The 18,377-nt window shown below is 41.1% G+C and overlaps 1 protein-coding gene across 1 annotated transcript in view; it reads left to right on the top strand.

The window, feature by feature from the left end:
• ift122 (intraflagellar transport 122 homolog (Chlamydomonas)) overlaps positions 1-18,377 on the top strand; it is a 54,217-nt gene that overhangs the window by 23,170 nt on the left and 12,670 nt on the right. The window contains exons 16-22 of the mRNA XM_034172731.1: positions 197-250; positions 1,308-1,469; positions 4,077-4,243; positions 5,978-6,149; positions 8,167-8,269; positions 15,293-15,433; positions 15,574-15,671. Of these exons, the coding sequence (XP_034028622.1) occupies positions 197-250; positions 1,308-1,469; positions 4,077-4,243; positions 5,978-6,149; positions 8,167-8,269; positions 15,293-15,433; positions 15,574-15,671 (897 nt within the window). The remainder of the gene's footprint in view (positions 1-196; positions 251-1,307; positions 1,470-4,076; positions 4,244-5,977; positions 6,150-8,166; positions 8,270-15,292; positions 15,434-15,573; positions 15,672-18,377) is intronic.

Genomic DNA, 18,377 nt, shown 5'->3' with positions numbered 1-18,377 from the left:
GTGAGGAATTACTCTCTGGCCATAGCAACTATTTATATAAAATACGGCCCTGATTACTACTGTCCTGTTCAACAACCAGTTGTACTGATATCAGCTTTATTTTTCTGGCTTTCATTTCAGCAGTCACAACAGACACAAAACAACAGATTCCAAACAGCTGTGTTTTAAAATGTTTTTTCTCTTTTCTCATTTTCAGGCCTTTATTAGGATAAGGGATCTGCGGTATTTGGAGCTCATTAATAGCATTGAGGTAAAAGCTACCCTTCATAACGGCCAAATTAAATTAAAGTTCTATCGTTTGTGATGATTGAAATCTGACATCATAAAAGGGAGGCATGAATGGGGAAATTAAGTTTGGATCACTCACAATTAATCTATCTTCATTTTAGTAGTTTTAGAGGCTTCTGGCTTGGGTGTCGACTAGAAAAAAAAACAATTTGTGATTTAACCCTACCCAGCACACCTGGAGTCCTAGCAACCCCAGGGTTATGTTTTTATATATATTTTCTCAATTGTCACACTTATTCAACTGTCACCTATACAGTTATTTTCAATTTCACTTATTTTGATCCAGTTGACGAAATACTGGGGCCTCCATAATAATTTTTCATATGAGGTCCCCTTGGACCCCAGTTTGATATAATGGTATCTGGTCAGTCTCCACATAGCAACATTTTCAGCTTGATGTCAATTTTTCATAACTACTGAACTGTCAGAGCACTTTTTATTCAGGGTGTAGGGGTAAGTATTGAATTGTTGTACTGAAAAGTCATGCTCAACAAAGAGAAAAAAAAAATTGTCAAGTCTTTCCAAATGAAATGTGGTTCATTAGCCAGACAATCAAAAGTTTTTTTTTTTCCAAAATAATTGCAAAGTGATCCTATCTAGTTACTGTATATTACAAACACCCATAAGAAGAAATTCTGGTGGGGTCCACATAGACCCCAGGTATACAGATTAGTAAATTTCATGATATGTACTAATGAGGGTTAAAGACAAACATATGAAAGCAGACAAATACGTTCCAAAATGTAAGCCTGATTTCTTTTGAAAAGAGAAAATATGCATATCACAAATCACATGCTTTTTGTAAGTTATATGAGTTAGTATGGAAAGAAAAAGTGATTATTTAACATAAAAGGTATCCCCCGCTTCGTTTTTTTTTTTTTGTTTTTTTTTTTCCAGAACTGGTTGTACAAGATTTTAGTGAAGGTTCAGTGGTGAGCATGTGTTCCCCCATCATGCCAAGACTTGTGTCACTGTTCATTGCGGTACCCACGTCAGTGTTTGTGCTGACTGATTTGCAGGAGCGGAAGAAGCGGGGTGAGAACGACAATGAGCTGTTTCTGGCAGACGTCTATGCCTACCAGGGGAAATTCCATGAGGCGGCCAAACTCTACAAACGTGCCGGCCATGAATCCAGAGCCTTGAGCATGTACACTGACCTGCGCATGTTCGACTACGCTAAGGTGATTAAAATGTCGCATGACACAAAAAACACACATGCGCACAAACATATTGTCTTATGGAAGCAGACAGAAAGGCCAAGAAAAGAATTTCATGTTTTAGAGATGTGGAACATGTGTTTTTCTTTATCCTGTAGTTACAGCAAGTTGCTCAAACAGTTCCCTCTCCCTTTCACAGTCCATCTTTCATCCCCTCATACATCACTGCAATAACCCGTATCTGCAATCTCCATATCATATTCTTTTACACACACGTATCACTGTGCAACATGACACTAAGTTGCAACACATTGACAGTTGGAGTGGAAATGGTGTGTATACTCTTACACGAATACTTGCATGAGGTCAGGTGGAGTGGATTCCAGTTTATGCTTTGTTATTTTTACACGTGGGGGATGCTTTGATCATCACCGCTGTGTTCACATTGCGGGAGCAGATGACACAGCCGTGGCTCTCCTGTGTATGTATCAGCTTGTTTGTGTGTTTGATGTGGCTACTGTATATTTATGTGGCTGTGTGACCATCTGGTCCTACAGACTGTTTTAGGTGGGATGGACACTGCAGGGAAAAGCCGTCTCCTGCTGTTTGTGTGACGTCCTCCTGTGCTGGCCTTGACCCACTCTGTTCCCACTCTCTGAACTGGACCCCTTTTTTGCTCTTCCTTCTGACTAGAAGTAGTAAAATACCCTGTAAAGATAACTGTTACACGTTTCTCACTTCAGTACCTTTGTGAATCTCATTGTTTGATTTAAATTGGATTCTTTGTTGGATCGTCGATTCACTATATAGGGTCAGTGCTATTTTCAGTGGTGCACTGTGTGCCAATATATTCCCTTGTGTCTTTGCTCCACTGCATTGGAATATGAAGAATAATTCCCATCATTCACTAGAACATACATCTACAAAGGGCCAACTGCTGAAGACACAACAAAGCTGTTCCCAGCTTTTTGAATCAGTGACAGCTCGGCTACATATTGGTGGCGCTTTAATGTATTTCACACTATATTTGGTCATAATCCAAACAAAGACCTGTGAGGAATAGTGGAACAACAAGCAAATGGTCCTCAAATAATATATAATAGCATGTTTAAATGTGAAATTGTATGCTGTTACATTGATAAAAAGAGTAGCACACTGCATTTTTTTAATGTAGGTTATCAACTTAAGTACTTGCCAAAAGTTGCTGCTATATTTAGAATAAAATGTTGTAATGTGACCAAACAAGAGTTATGCTGCATTGATCTGCAAAAATAACATTATTCTCTAATGACTGTCTTCTTCAGCTCAGGCTGCACTAAAATGCCAGAACACTACAATGGTGTACCTGATTTTAACTCTGAGGCTCTTGAATTGTTTCATGAACAAATTATGAATAGACTGTGGATGTCTTCTTACTGTGTGAGCACTAATGTTCCCAAAATATTCCACATGCATATTGAACGTGTCTAAGCTGCTTTGGAGATTTTCTATCCAAAATGGGTTCCATCTGTTCTGTACTTTCAACATAGTAACAGGGAATGTATGTTTGATATACAGAAATAAAATTTTGGGAACTTGTGAGTCACGTTATTGGAAATAAGAAACACCCTTGTTATATTATTTGGCTCTTTTTCACCTCACACCCCTCTGGCATTAAGGTTAATGAAATTTTTTTTGTTTTAAAATGCTGTGTTATAAAATGGCAGCAACTGTGACTGTTAAAAGTTTAATCACTGAGCTCTACAACTCAGCTCTATAACAGTATTTATTGCTTCAGTGACTGTTTTTATACCCCTCCAAACAACAGTTTGTGGTGGGGGGTATATATGAATCACCCTTTTTGTCTGGCTGTCTGCTAATCACATCAAGGGAATCAAGGGATTGAGACAGTACTACCAGATTTAGAGAGGAACAACAAAAAAGAGAGAGTAGATGCTGTTTAGACCAGTAAGATTATATGTTATTATCACGTAGGAATCAAGGGATTGACACAGTACTACTAACATTAGACAAGAGCAATGAGTAAGACAGAGTAGATGTTTGGACTAGTAACCTACCTATAAAACCTGTGCAAATGACTCCGCCTGTAACACGTCATGATAAGGGGGAGCATTGGTACCATAAAATGCATTTAACTCAGCCTGAACTTTGATCTAGATTGTTGCAAGCCAGTACCCATGGGTGTTATAGGTTATGATGATATTTATTGCTGAATTTGCACAGTAGTACTGTAATCATGGACAAGAGTAGACCAAGACAAAACCTATGTACTATCACTTCAAGAAATACATTTCCATGATGTCCATTTCCATGAGTGTTGTAAGTGCAACTTCTTCTAAACCAGTTGGTGGAATTCAACTTTGCACAATATACTTTATACACCATATGAATCTTAAACAAACAAAAAATGTATCTTATTTGTCAGTTAATGTATAAACAGACCTGTTGGCCACTTCACTACAGAAGTTGAGCTGTTTCTTAATTCACGTATTTGATCACAAAAGATTTACTACCACTGATATAATACATACGAGTACAAGCAGGTTGTATGGCACGGTGAGGGGAAGGGGCTATCATTTTGTGGGTTTGCTCACAGATCTCTAGTTAACTTGTGTGTCTTGTTCTCTACAGGACTTTGTAGGAGTGACAGACCCTAAGAGCTCACGAATGCTGATGACCAAGCAGGCAGACTGGGCTAAAAGCAGCAAGGAGCCCCGGGCAGCAGCAGAGATGTACCTGTCAGCAGGAGAACATCTCAAAGCCATTGACATTATTGGCGAGCACGGTTGGGCAGACATGTAGGTGTCACTCAGTGTGGTGAACCTTTTCTTAAACAGCCTCTTTAAATTCTTGTGCACGAGTTTTCAAAATCTAATGCTGTCTTTCAGAGTTCATTCAAAATGGTAAAGGAATATACTGGAGTGCCTAATGATTCAGAAGATATTACTCACTCACTCACTCGTCTTCAACTGCTTGCTCCAGTTAAGGGTCACGGGGGGGCTGGAGACTATCCCAGGAGGCATAGGGTGCAAGGTGGGGAACACCCTGGACAGGACGCCAGTCTGTCGCAGGGCCACATATGGACAAACAAACACAGTCACACCCACACGAACACCTACGGACAATTTAAAGTAGACCTGCATTGAAATAAATGTGGTCAGATTTCAGAAAGAAAAAGCTGATATGTATTTATAAGACCCTTGTGAATGCAGTAAAGTAAATCTGTAAGCCCAAATTTGTAATTCAATCTTCGTTTAAAAATGACAAATCTGCAGCTAAAATTTAGCCCTCTGTGAAAACAGTTTGTACAGCCGTATCATTTCCATGACGTCGGGGACAAGACGACGCCCTCCCACCTTCAGTCCGATCCCGCATTGAAATTGTTTTATCTGTTAGTAATGTTACTTATACACGTCCTGGTTTCAACATCCAAAAGTAAGCTGCAATGAATGTGAGATACAGATCTGTGTGCTCACATCAGCAACGACATCGACAGCGGGCGCCGTTCTTCCTCTCCCGCTCTCTGCCTCCGCTACGCTTGCTGTTTTAATGCGAAGCGGCTGGTACACCTGTTGCTGCAAGGACAGACGTCTTGCGGCAAAATCCACAGCACCGCACGTCTCGGCAATCAGAGCCCCAGAGCTCCGTGGACGCTGAGAGAGGTTTATATATTTTTAATGACTGGGATTCTTTGCGGGTCTCGCCTCCATATCCCGCGATGGTACCGGAGGCGAAAGACAGTAGATTTTCATTGCGACACCACTCAATCAAACGTGCGTATGAAAAAGTCCCCCAAAATAATTTTCAAGCACAAGTAAAAGAAATGTGTACTCACCAAACGTGCCGCAAGACAATATGAAGTTTTAAAAAAAAGTAGATCCTTCTGTATAAGACAAGAAAAAGGTGCAGATGCAAACTGACGTAAATCCACAAATTACAAATGGCGCAATGCATGCTGGGAGAGGGTCTTGTCCGTGACGTCTCGGCAGCGTCCATGATGAGAGGGACAATTTGCGAAGGGCTAAATGTTAGCTTGTCATTTTCAAATGAAGATTTCTCTGTTGAATGACAGATCTGGGCTTGCAGATTTACTTTACTACATTCAGAAGGATCTCATGTGTAAATGTAAGTCATTTTTTGTTCAAAAAATCTGACTGCATTTTTTTCAATGCAGATCTCCTTTAAAGTTTCCAGTCCACCTAACCTGCATGTCTTTGGATGTGGGAGGAAGTCAGAGCAGCTGGAGGGAACCCACACAAACATGCAAACTCCGCACAGAAAAGGCACAGTTGGAAATCAATCCCATGACCTTCTTGTTGTGAAGCAACAGTGCTAACCACTAAGCCACTGTGCTGCCCTCAAAAGACATTAATATCAAGTAAATCTTTCAGTAGAAAATATAAATTAATTTTACTGTCTGTTTAAACAGGAGTTCTTTGTCATTTAGTGTTGATTTTGCCAATTTTCGCCATAATTTCTCAGGAGACCTGCCATCTGAGGTGCTTTCTATTAGCTTCTCTCCTGTTATCCAGGCTCATCAATATTGCTCGCAAGTTGGACAAGGCAGATCGTGAATCCCTGTCAAAATGTGCGTTCTACTTCAAGAGGCTGAAGCACCATGGCTATGCCTCAGAGACCTATTCCAAGATGGGAGACCTGCAGGCTCTGGTGCAGCTGCATGTGGAAACCCACCACTGGGAAGAGGTCTGACACACTTAGAGTCTGCACACCTGCACAGCTCATCATGACATACATAGAGTGTCCTCAGAAAATCATATAAATGCAACCTGAATCACAGAGCTCTGTGCTAAATAAACTGCTGCTGTCCACAGAAAGCCATATCATAAACTGCAATATACACCAGCGTTGGAGCATACAATGACACTAAAACTCATTTCCGTATAGTGCACACTAAAACCGTGCACACGCTCCTGAGCTAATCATCCAGCTTTAGATTCCTCTGAATCCTTGCCCACATAATGATTAGAGTGAGAAGCACAAAATACTCTGCTGCACTGAAAGAGTGTCAGCTTAAAGCTCAGTTCTGCTTCTAATCAAATTCCTCCATCAGGTTGGATGATGTGGTACAGAGGAGAAGAAAATATTGCATTTCCTTAATCCATCAGCAGTCTTTAATCGAGTTAAAGGCGTTACAGAGATGCATATTGGTGATTTGCATTCTCAAATACAAGAGCCAAAAACAGAACATCAGACCTGATCGTGATTCTGCAGGGGTGTGTGAGGAGCTATGCCTAGATATTAATTTTATTTTATTCTTGGAGAGAGAAAAGGAAAAGGACAGAGACAAGTGTTGGGAGAGTTGTTCTGTTTTATGTGTTTCTCCAGGGGAGATGGAGAGCACAGACTGAATTCCAGGCAGCAGTGGGCCATATGGATACAATTCTCTACTTCCAGACTTTTTTTAAACATTAAGGAAAATGAGATTAGACTTTGGCCTTGGACACAGACTGACACAGACTTTATTTACTATCTCCCCCCAAGTGACAGAGGAGTGTGGCTGTTATGTGATCACCTCTGTGAGTTTGTCATGGACAGGTAATCAACAGATTATGAAGAAATATTGCGCAGCAGGCAGTGTTGATCAAATTTTCTCTAAATATATCACCTCATGATGTCACAAAGTACTTAAATATCCCCTCCTCTGTTGTGTGCTGATGGTGATAACAATGTTTATTCCATTGCCAGGGTTATATTCTCCTTGAGTGCCCTTCTAGTGTTACTATGTAGTGTGACTAGTGTGTTTCTTGACTAAAGTTTTTCAGCAGAACATTTAGGCTTTTTTCTCACAGTGATAGGCAGATATGTGTACATGGGACTCCTCACACCCTGTTAGTCAAACAGCTATAAGCTGCAGTTGTTGTCTAACTGAGTGTGAAATTGACTTGTATTCTCTTCTTGATTCTCTCCTAATAACAATACTGTTGCAGTGCTTGAACTGGAAGTAATGCTCTCCTCATATAACACGTAATAACTCCTCAGTTGCCAATTACATGCAATTCGGTCTTCACACAGTTCTGTAATAATAATAATAATAATAATAGGAATAATCCTGCCCATCCTGCCATCTGTCTGTCTGTTTGTCGGTACGAGTCTTGTAACTCCTAAATCAGTTGATGGATTTCAATGAAACGTCACTTAATGGTAGCACATTACGTGAAGATGTGCATGAAGGAAAATAATTCTGGTCTGACATCTTCAAGGGAAGATAATTGGACTTTTAAAAAGCAAACAAATGCATTTGTTAGTTACATGTACCTATATAAAGAGCCCTTTTGGGCTTTTCAATACAGACATTGACCAGTTTTGTTAATTCACATATTTCACCACAAATTATTTACTACCACTGGTATGTATAATACGAGGGGCGATTGAGAAGTTTTGAACCTAACCCAGAAAAAGCATGGCGTGGTTCTCCATCTTTTGCATTCTGAGAAACCAACATTTCTCAGCATTGCGCCCAGTAAGTCAAAACGTCACACATTCTGGATCAATGTTGGTTTCTTAGAATGCAAAACATGTAGAACCATGTACAACATTTTCTACGTCAGGCTCAAAACTTCTCAATCTCCCCTCGACTAGTATGGAAAACAAGGTGGTACCATTTTGTGAGCCTGTGACAATTTGTAGTTTGAATTTGGGCTTGAAGAATTTTCTTTCTTTCTGTAGTAGATGTTACCCTTAACTTTCTCTCCATTTTCAGGCCTTCTCCCTGGTGGAGAATCATTCTCAGTTCAGAATTGATGTCTATGTTCCTTATGCCCAGTGGCTGGCAGAGAATGACCGCTTTGAGGAGGCGCAAAAGGGTGCGTGTGCGTGACTAATCAAAGTGCGTCTTTATCCAAAGCAGCTCAAACAGGATGTTTTATTTGTATGTGTCCATATTATATTAGTCCCTTCAAAATGTATATTTACAGAACTATTTCACTGTGCTCCAAAAATCTATGGCAACAGCTAAAGATTATATATGAGAATGCCAAAGCCTGGCCAGTTCTGGACTTAGAAATGTTCCACTAGTCTCTCAAGCTTCTCTGTAAGCAGTGTAAAACATGATCCTCTTTGTTGAAGAGCTGTGCTGCCTCTTAAGTGAATGACATGCATGCATGCCTCTAATCACCACTACTACAAGCGGCTCTGATGATGATTACCTACTGTAACCATAGTTATAATCAGCTCATAGATTTATAATTATGATCTCACCAGGCATATTTCCTTTCGTACATAATCTTTTTCTGCCTGTCTCGACATGTAACACATGACTGAACAGGTCTGATTGTACTGGAGCTCGTCTTTGCTGATTGTGTGTTTTTAGTGAGGTGGTGGCACAGTATTTTGTTACTAGCAATTATAATTGAGTCTGAGCTACTGTTCTGTCTCCTGTCCACCACAGCGGTTTGCCATCATTCAAAAGCTAGAGGACATATGTTTTACTGTTTTTTTTTCCCCTCCTTTTTTTATATTACATTTATTTATTTATTTTTGATAGATGATACAGAATCATTTTGTCTTTGTTTCTTACTCATGAATTTTGAATTTTCGTCAAAGGAAATGCACGGGGCATTGAGTAATATTACAAATAACTCACTTCAGGTTATTTTTTGTATTAGTAGCTATCAAAGTTAGCTAGTATGCATGCAGCCAGCGTCGATGCTAAAAAGGTAAATGGAATGCAGCTATGATTGTCACCCATTACTTTCATCCACCAAGGATGTTTTTATCCCCTGCTGGCCATATGGTTAATCACACTTTCTTGTCCACATGATAACTTGGACAAAACAAAAATTTCAACTGGGCATCCTAAATGACTTCATCTTGTTTGAATTCCCATTTGAGCATGAAGACCATCTAAGGACAGCCCGCTTTAATGTTGTTATTTGTTTTTATTTATTGTAATTTATTTTCCTAGGGTAGCTGTAGATTTTTTTATGTGTGCTTTTCGTCAGTATAGGCTGGCTGTTTTTTTCATGTCCCTACTCTAACCATTCAGCTACACAAAAACATCAGCATTTTGTCTACATAAATGATAAGACTTTCAATTTTGAAAACAGAATTGGCAATATTTTATTTCCCTAAATTCCTGTGTGTTACCATGGTAGGTCAGCAACACAGTTGGTTGATTTTTATTTCCGAATACAGTATCAGGACACAAAATACATAATGCTTCAGTCAGTACCTGCTCATTTATCTACAAAAGTGATAAAGCCTGTATTTAGCCAATTGGACGTCATGGTGCAAATTACCAGGAGGGATACTCAGCACAATGGAATGCCTTTTAGGGTAGGTATATAGCTTTCTTTTCACAGGACATTTGGCATTTCTTAACATTAGTCAATTTCTCAATACAGCTTTAGTAATTCTTTGCAGATTCTGGTGACATAATGAAACTTTTATGGACTTGGGTCTCATTTCAACTTTTCCATAGAATACTGAAACACCGAGCTCGATGAATCCTGTCAGTGCCAATCAACAGGTCAAATTTTGGGCAGACTGTGTTACAGTGAATTATACATTTGGACAAGGTTGATGTGAATTGCAGTAATACGAGATTGCTGAAGTGCAGTTGGTTGCATTTGATGGCGGAGTTCATTCTGTGCAAACTTTGTTTTGATTGATTGTTACAGTTGAAGTTTTCCTGCTATGAGACACTACAAATCGTACTTTTGAGAAGGCCTGTTGCAAATAAAGTGATTGTGAAGTTTTCTATAGAATTAATAATCCAATAAAAGCACTTCATAATTCTGTTAAAGTAGACCTGCATTGAAATAAATGTGGTCAGATTTCAATCAATCAATTCAATCAATTTTATTTATATAGCGTCAAATCACAACAAACAGTTGCCCCAAGGCGCTTTATATTGTAAGGCAAGGCCATACAATAATTACGTAAAAACCCCAATGGTCAAAACGACCCCCTGTGAGCAAGCACTTGGCGACAGTGGGAAGGAAAAACTCCCTTTTAACAGGAAGAAATCTCCAGCAGAACCAGGCTCAGGGAGGGGCAGTCTTCTGCTGGGACTGGTTGGGGCTGAGGGAGAGAACCAGGAAAAAGACATGCTGTGGAGGGGAGCAGAGATCAATCACTAATGATTAAATGCAGAGTGGTGCATACAGAGCAAAAAGAGAAAGAAACACTCAGTGCATTATGGGAACCCCCCAGCAGTCTACGTCTATAGCAGCATAACTAAGGGATGGTTCAGGGTCACCTGATCCAGCCCTAACTATAAGCTTTAGCAAAAAGGAAAGTTTTAAGCCTAATCTTAAAAGTAGAGAGGGTGTCTGTCTCCCTGATCTGAATTGGGAGCTGGTTCCACAGGAGAGGAGCCTGAAAGCTGAAGGCTCTGCCTCCCATTCTACTCTTACAAACCCTAGGAACTACAAGTAAGCCTGCAGTCTGAGAGCGAAGCGCTCTATTGGGGTGATATGGTACTATGAGGTCCCTAAGATAAGATGGGACCTGATTATTCAAAACCTTATAAGTAAGAAGAAGAATTTTAAATTCTATTCTAGAATTAACAGGAAGCCAATGAAGAGAGGCCAATATGGGTGAGATATGCTCTCTCCTTCTAGTCCCCGTCAGTACTCTAGCTGCAGCATTTTGAATTAACTGAAGGCTTTTCAGGGAACTTTTAGGACAACCTGATAATAATGAATTACAGTAGTCCAGCCTAGAGGAAATAAATGCATGAATTAGTTTTTCAGCATCACTCTGAGACAAGACCTTTCTAATTTTAGAGATATTGCGTAAATGCAAAAAAGCAGTCTTACATATTTGTTTAATATGCGCTTTGAATGACATATCCTGATCAAAAATGACTCCAAGATTTCTAACAGTATTACTAGAGGTCAGGGTAATGCCATCCAGAGTAAGGATCTGGTTAGACACCATGTTTCTAAGATTTGTGGGGCCAAGTACAATAACTTCAGTTTTATCTGAATTTAAAAGCAGGAAATTAGAGGTCATCCATGTCCTTATGTCTGTAAGACAATCCTGCAGTTTAGCTAATTGGTGTGTGTCCTCTGGCTTCATGGATAGATAAAGCTGGGTATCATCTGCGTAACAATGAAAATTTAAGCAATGCCGTCTAATAATACTGCCTAAGGGAAGCATGTATAAAGTGAATAAAATTGGTCCTAGCACAGAACCTTGTGGAACTCCAAGATTCCCCATTTACATGAACAAATTGTAATCTATTAGATAAATATGATTCAAACCACCGCAGCGCAGTGCCTTTAATACCTATGGCATGCTCTAATCTCTGTAATAAAATTTTATGGTCAACAGTATCAAAAGCAGCACTGAGGTCTAACAGAACAAGCACAGAGATGAGTCCACTGTCTGAGGCCATAAGAAGATCATTTGTAACCTTCACTAATGCTGTTTCTGTACTATGATGAATTCTAAAACCTGACTGAAACTCTTCAAATAGACCATTCCTCTGCAGATGATCAGTTAGCTGTTTTACAACTACCCTTTCAAGAATTTTTGAGAGAAAAGGAAGTTTGGAGATTGGCCTATAATTAGCTAAGATAGCTGGGTTAAGTAATGGTTTAATTACTGCCACCTTAAAAGCCTGTGGTACATAGCCAACTAATAAAGATAGATTGATCATATTTAAGATCGAAGCATTAAATAATGGTAGGGCTTCCTTGAGCAGCCTGGTAGGAATGGGGTCTAATAGACATGTTGATGGTTTGGATGAAGTAACTAATGAAAATAACTCAGACAGAACAATCGGAGAGAAAGAGTCTAACCAAATACCGGCATCACTGAAAGCAGCCAAAGATAACGATACGTCTTTGGGATGGTTATGAGTAATTTTTTCTCTAATAGTTAAAATTTTATTAGCAAAGAAAGTCATGAAGTCATTACTAGTTAAAGTTAAAGGAATACTCGGCTCAATAGAGCTCTGACTCTTTGTCACCCTGGCTACAGTGCTGAAAAGAAACCTGGGGTTGTTCTTATTTTCGTCAATTAGTGATGAGTAGTAAGATGTCCTAGCTTTACGGAGGGCTTTTTTTATAGAGCAACAGACTCTTTTCCCAGGCTAAGTGACGATCTTCTAAATTAGTGAGACGCCATTTCCTCTCCAACTTACGGGTTATCTGCTTTAAGCTGCGAGTTTGTGAGTTATACCACGGAGTCAGGCACTTCTGATTTAAAGCTCTCTTTTTCAGAGGAGCTACAGCATCCAAAGTTGTCTTCTGTGAGGATGTAAAACTATTGACGAGATACTCTATCTCACTTACAGAGTTTAGGTAGCTACTCTGCACTGTGTTGGTATATGGCATTAGGGAACATAAAGAAGGAAACATATCCTTAAACCTAGTTACAGCGCTTTCTGAAAGACTTCTAGTGTAATGAAACTTATTCCCCACTGCTGGGTAGTCCATCAGAGTAAATGTAAATGTTATTAAGAAATGATCAGACAGAAGGGAGTTTTCAGGGAATACTGTTAAGTCTTCAATTTCCATACCATAAGTCAGAACAAGATCTAAGATATGATTAAAGTGGTGGGTGGACTCATTTACATTTTGAGCAAAGCCAATTGAGTCTAATAATAGATTAAATGCAGTGTTGAGGCTGTCATTCTCAGCATCTGTGTGGATGTTAAAATCGCCCACTATAATTATCTGAGCTAAGCACTAAGTCAGACAAAAGTTCTGAAAATTCACAAAGAAACTCACAGTAACGACCAGGAGGACGATAGATAGACAATTGACAGACAATTGATAGACAATTGACTATGGTTGCTGGTGTCACTAACTGGTTGCTGGTGTCACTAACTTCACATTTCTCAAAACAGAGTCGCCAATAACCAGAGTTTGTTCCTCGACGGGTGTGTCGTCGAGTGGGGAAAAACGGTTAGAAATGTGAACGGGTTGGCGGTGTACAGGGGGCTTCTGTTTAGGACTACGCTTCCTCCTCACAGTCACCCAGTCGGCCTGCTTTCCCGGCTGCTCGGGATCTGCCAGAGGGAAACTAACGGCGGCTAAGCTACCTTGGTCCGCACCGACTACAGGGGCCTGGCTAGCTGTAGAATTTTCCATGGTGCGGAGCCGAGTCTCCAATTCGCCCAGCCTGGCCTCCAAAGCTACGAATAAGCTACACTTATTACAAGTACCATTACCGCTAAAGGAGGCCGAAGAATAACTAAACATTTCACACCCAGAGCAGAAAAGTGCGGGAGAGACAAGGGAAGCCGTCATGCTAAACCGGCTAAGAGCTAGTAGCTGCGCTAAGCTAGCGGATTCCTAAAAACACGCAAAGTGAATAATGTGTAAATAATTTAGAGGTGATTCAGCAGAGGGAGTGCTTTAGTTAAGGCACGTGAAGATAACACTGTGAAACAAATCCTTATCTAGGTAACTAGATCAATCTAACTGCGCAGATTAAACAGCTAACAGATACAGCAAAACACCGCTGTGCTCCGGAACAGGAAGTAATACAATACCGCAGTGAGAGCCAACCACCAGTAGAGGCCAGCCAACCACCAGAAAGAAATAGCTGATATGTATTTATAAGACCCTTGTGAATGCAGTAAAGTAAATCTGTAAGCCCAAATGTGTAATTCAGCGGAGAAATCTTCGTTTAAAAATGACAAATTTGCAGCTAAAATTTAGCCCTCTGTGAAAACAGTTTGTACAGCCGTATCATTTCCATGACGTCAGGGACAAGACGACGTGCTCCCTCCTTCAGTCCGATCCCGCATTGAAATTGATTTTATCTGTTAGTAATTTACTTATACACGTCCTGGTTTCAACATCCAAAAGTAAGCTGCAATGAATGTGAGATACAGATCTGTGTGCTCAGATCAGCAACGACATCGACAGCGGGCGCCATTCTTCCTCTCGCGCTCTCTGCCTCCGCTACGCTCGCTGTTTTAATGCGAAGCGGCCGGTACACCTGTTGCTGCAAGGACAGACTTCTTGCGGCAAAATCCACAGCACCGCACGTCTCGGCAATCGGAGCCCCAGAGCTCCATGGACGCTGAGAGAGGTTTATATGTTTTTAATGACTGGGATTCTTTGCGGGTCTCGCCTCCATATCCCACGATGGTACCGGAGGCGAAAGACAGTAGATTTTCATTGCGACACCACTCAATCAAACGGGCGTATGAAAAAGTCCCCCAAAATAATTTTCAAGCACAAATAAAAGAAATGTGTACTCACCAAACGTGCCGCAAGACAATATGAAGGTTTAAAAAAAGTAGATCCTTCCGTATAAGACAAGAAAAAGGTGCAGATGCAAACTGACGTAAATCCACAAATTACAAATGGCGCAATGCATGCTGGGAGAGGGTCTTGTCCGTGATGTCTCGGCAGCGTCCATGATGAGAGGGACAATTTGCGGAGGGCTAAATATTAGCTGTAAATTTGTCAATGAAATTTTTCAAATGAAGATTTCTCCGTTGAATGACAGATCTGGGCTTGCAGATTTACTTTACTACATTCAGAAGGATCTCATGTGTAAATGTAAGTCATTTTTTGTTCAAAAAATCTGACTGCATTTTTTTCAATGCAGGTCTCCTTTAATTTGAAATGGCCAAAATCTTCTACTTTTTTTTTGTTGTTGTTTTTGCTTATTTATCTCCGGACATCGGGTTTGGCTCCAGAATTTTTCAGTTTGTGTTACAGACCAGATCCAATGTTTTCATCATGTTTCTTGACTTTCAATTTGTTTGGTTTTGAGTTGTCCTGCTAACAAATCAGCAAACATGCACATGAAATCATATTCTCCTTGACTGAGGTAGTAATAAAACACTGTGTCTTGTGTTCCCACTTTATTTTCATTTCACAGTACCAATTAACTTAATTTCTTGACTCTTTCAGCATTTCATAAGGCAGGACAGGAGAATGAAGCTGTGAAAGTCCTGGAGCAGCTGACCGAAAACGCAGTGGTTGAGAACAGGTTCAGTGACGCGGGTTACTATTACTGGATGCTGTCTGTGCAGTGTCTGGATATTGCAAGGGGTGAGGCCCATCGTCACTGCACTGATACACAGTCCACATACAGTGGAGAGACGAGAAAATTAGATTTGACTGTTGAGCTTTTGAGGTTCATGCAGTTTTTCCCACTAATTTGTTTGATATGTCTGTTTTATTTCAACCAGAAAATGAAGAACAGATAGATGAAATGTTGGAGAAGTTTGAGCGTTTTCAGCATCTAGCCGAGCTCTACCACGTCTATCGCTCCATTCAGCGTTACATGGTGAGAACGTGACTCAAACTTTGCACAGTCAGACGCCTGTGTTGTGTCTTTGCCATGAAACTCTCACAGGAAGAGTTTGATTGGATGGGAAATTGAAATGGTTTATCCCTGGATGCTGGATTTTTCTTTCTTTTCTTTTTTTTTTTGGGTTAATTATCTACCATAATTGGTTGCAAGCAAAAGTGTTTTTAGCTGGGGTTTTTTAGCTGGAAATAAAAAGCCAAACTACAATGTTTCTGCAATTTTGTCTGAGTTTGTAAAACAGAGGTCCGGTGAGGCATAATTTTGTCAACTCAAAAAGAAATTTGAGAATAAAATAAATGAAATGCCATTATATAATACATTGTTACACAGATCATGTGTCATGAAATATCAGACACTACAAGTAACTGCCTTTTATCTGTCAGTCCTATTGCTTCATTTCCTCATTCTGCCCTAACCCCTGTCACCGTTGTAGTGACCTTCTGGATTGATCATAACAACTACCTAATCAGTGGTTCCAAAAGCCCCCACCCTGAAGCTACATACAAACAAGCAGTTCCTGTTTCTGACATTGATGGGGGTGACCTGGCCTGCATCAGTGTCCTTGGTTTGTTGTTTCAGCTTTCTGCTTTGTTGCGGTCATGTCCCTGTAACATCATGGTGATCCAGACCAGAACTGGAAAACGTTCGATCATACTTTACCTTTCCCAGGCATGCTTTTTTGATCTGAACCATCCAGTTTTTGGGAAAAGACTAATGAGATGTGTTAGATCAAAGATGTCAAACTGACAGCCCATGGACTGGATAAGGGCCACGAGCCAGTAGTTTATGACCCATGCTATTCCTTATCATGCACCATTAATTATACCAAATATAAAACGTAATGATGGACTGTTATCACATTTTGTGTCTTTGCTGTGAGAGAATTCCTCCTGATCATGTTTTTTTTTTTTCCTTTCTTTTTTGCCACAGATCAAGTTCATTAATAATGTTAAATGTATCTGCCAGTAGTGAATATGTATGAATTTTATTTTTTTTATTAAAATAAAAAGTATTTAATGACCCGGACAGAGTACGGGGTCCGGGGTCCTTTGCTAAGGGCTATCTGGTCCCTGTACGACCGCAGCAGGAGCTTGGTTTGCATTGCCGGTAGTAAGTCAAACCTGTTTCCAGTGCACGTTGGCCTCCACCAGGGCTGCCGTTTGTCACCGGTTCTGTTCATTATTTTATGGACAGAATTTCTAGGCGCAGCCAGGATGTAGAGGGGGTTTGGGAACCACAGAATCTCATCTCTGCTGTTTGCGGACGATGTGGTTCTGTTGGCTTCGTCAAATCAGGACTTTCAGCGTGCACTGGGGCGGTTTGCAGCCGAGTGTGAAGTGTCCAGGATGAAGATCAGCACCTCCAAATCCGAGGCCATGGTTCTCGACCGGAAAAAGGTGCCTTGCCCTCTTCAGGTTGGTGGAATGTCCTTGCCTCAAGTGGAGGAGTTTAAGTATCTCGGGGTCTTGTTCACGAGTGAGGGACAGATGGAGCGTGTGATCGATAGACGGATCGGTGCAGCGTCTGCAGTGATGCAGTCGCTGTATCGGACCGTCGTGGTGAAGAGAGAGCTGAGTAGGGGGGCAAAGCTCTCGATTTACCAATCAATCTACGTTCCGATCCTCACTTATGGTCATGAGTTTTGGCTCATGACTGAAAGAACGAAATCACGAGTACAAGCGGCCGAGATGAGTTTCCTCCGCAGGGTGGCTGGGCTCTCCCTTAGAGATAGGGTGAGGAGCTCGGTCACTCGGGTGGAGCTCGGAGTCGAGCCGCTGCTCCTCCACGTCGAAAGGAGCCAGTTGAGGTGGCTTGGGCATCTTTTCCGGATGCCCCCTGGACGCCTCGCTGGAGAGGTGTTCCGGGCACGTCCCATCGGAAGGAGGCCCCGGGGAAGACCCAGGACACGCTGGAGGGACTACGTCTCTCGGCTGGCTTGGGAACGCCTTGGGGTTCCCCCGGAGCAGCTGCGCAACATTCTTCAGACGCAGCCACTGAACTTTTTCTTCTCTCTTTTTTTTTTAACTCTTTTGTGGCCATTTTACTTGATACGCATCTTAACACATCTGTAGTTGGATTATCGGTGCGGGACGGCACTTCACATGGGATTTATTTATGTTGAGGTGGATTATGCATTTGCATCCGATCGACATTGCCAGCACGCAGTGCAGCTGGGTGAAAGGGACTTCACCAGCTGTCCGCGCTGCGCTGTGGAACACAAGGTACCGGAGATGAGTTGCATGTTTATTTATGTTATCATGGGCTGGGGAAACATTTTCACATCATACCTGCTACATATTTAGGAGGTGAACATGTAATAATATGTGTATTAGAGCAGTGACATCCCGTTCAGCTGCGTTGCGGGGTGCTGCACCGAGCCTCTGACGCACGCACAGTGCCACATACATGTCATAACATATCAACATTTCCTTTGCCCTCCCTGGAGGGCAATGGATCATCACAGAGCTCAATCAGCCATGATCAGATCATTTCAAATGCTGTTATGACACTGTCAGAATAGGTAGATTGAATTTAGATAACGCACAAACTGCACATAGACCGCTGTCAGATGTGCGTCCCATCTCGATGGCGCCAAGAGTGTTTTGAACATGTGCAACACACTTGGGACAGCCGAGTGAATGGGACCAAATATGTAGACTGTTCATAGACTGCCGTCTGTAG

The sequence above is a fragment of the Thalassophryne amazonica genome, chromosome 6 (assembly GCF_902500255.1).
Source record: "Thalassophryne amazonica chromosome 6, fThaAma1.1, whole genome shotgun sequence".
In the NCBI taxonomy this organism is placed as follows: Eukaryota; Metazoa; Chordata; class Actinopteri; order Batrachoidiformes; family Batrachoididae; genus Thalassophryne; species Thalassophryne amazonica.
The sequence above is the reverse complement of the archived record's forward strand: the minus strand, read 5'-3'. Positions and strand labels throughout refer to the sequence as shown.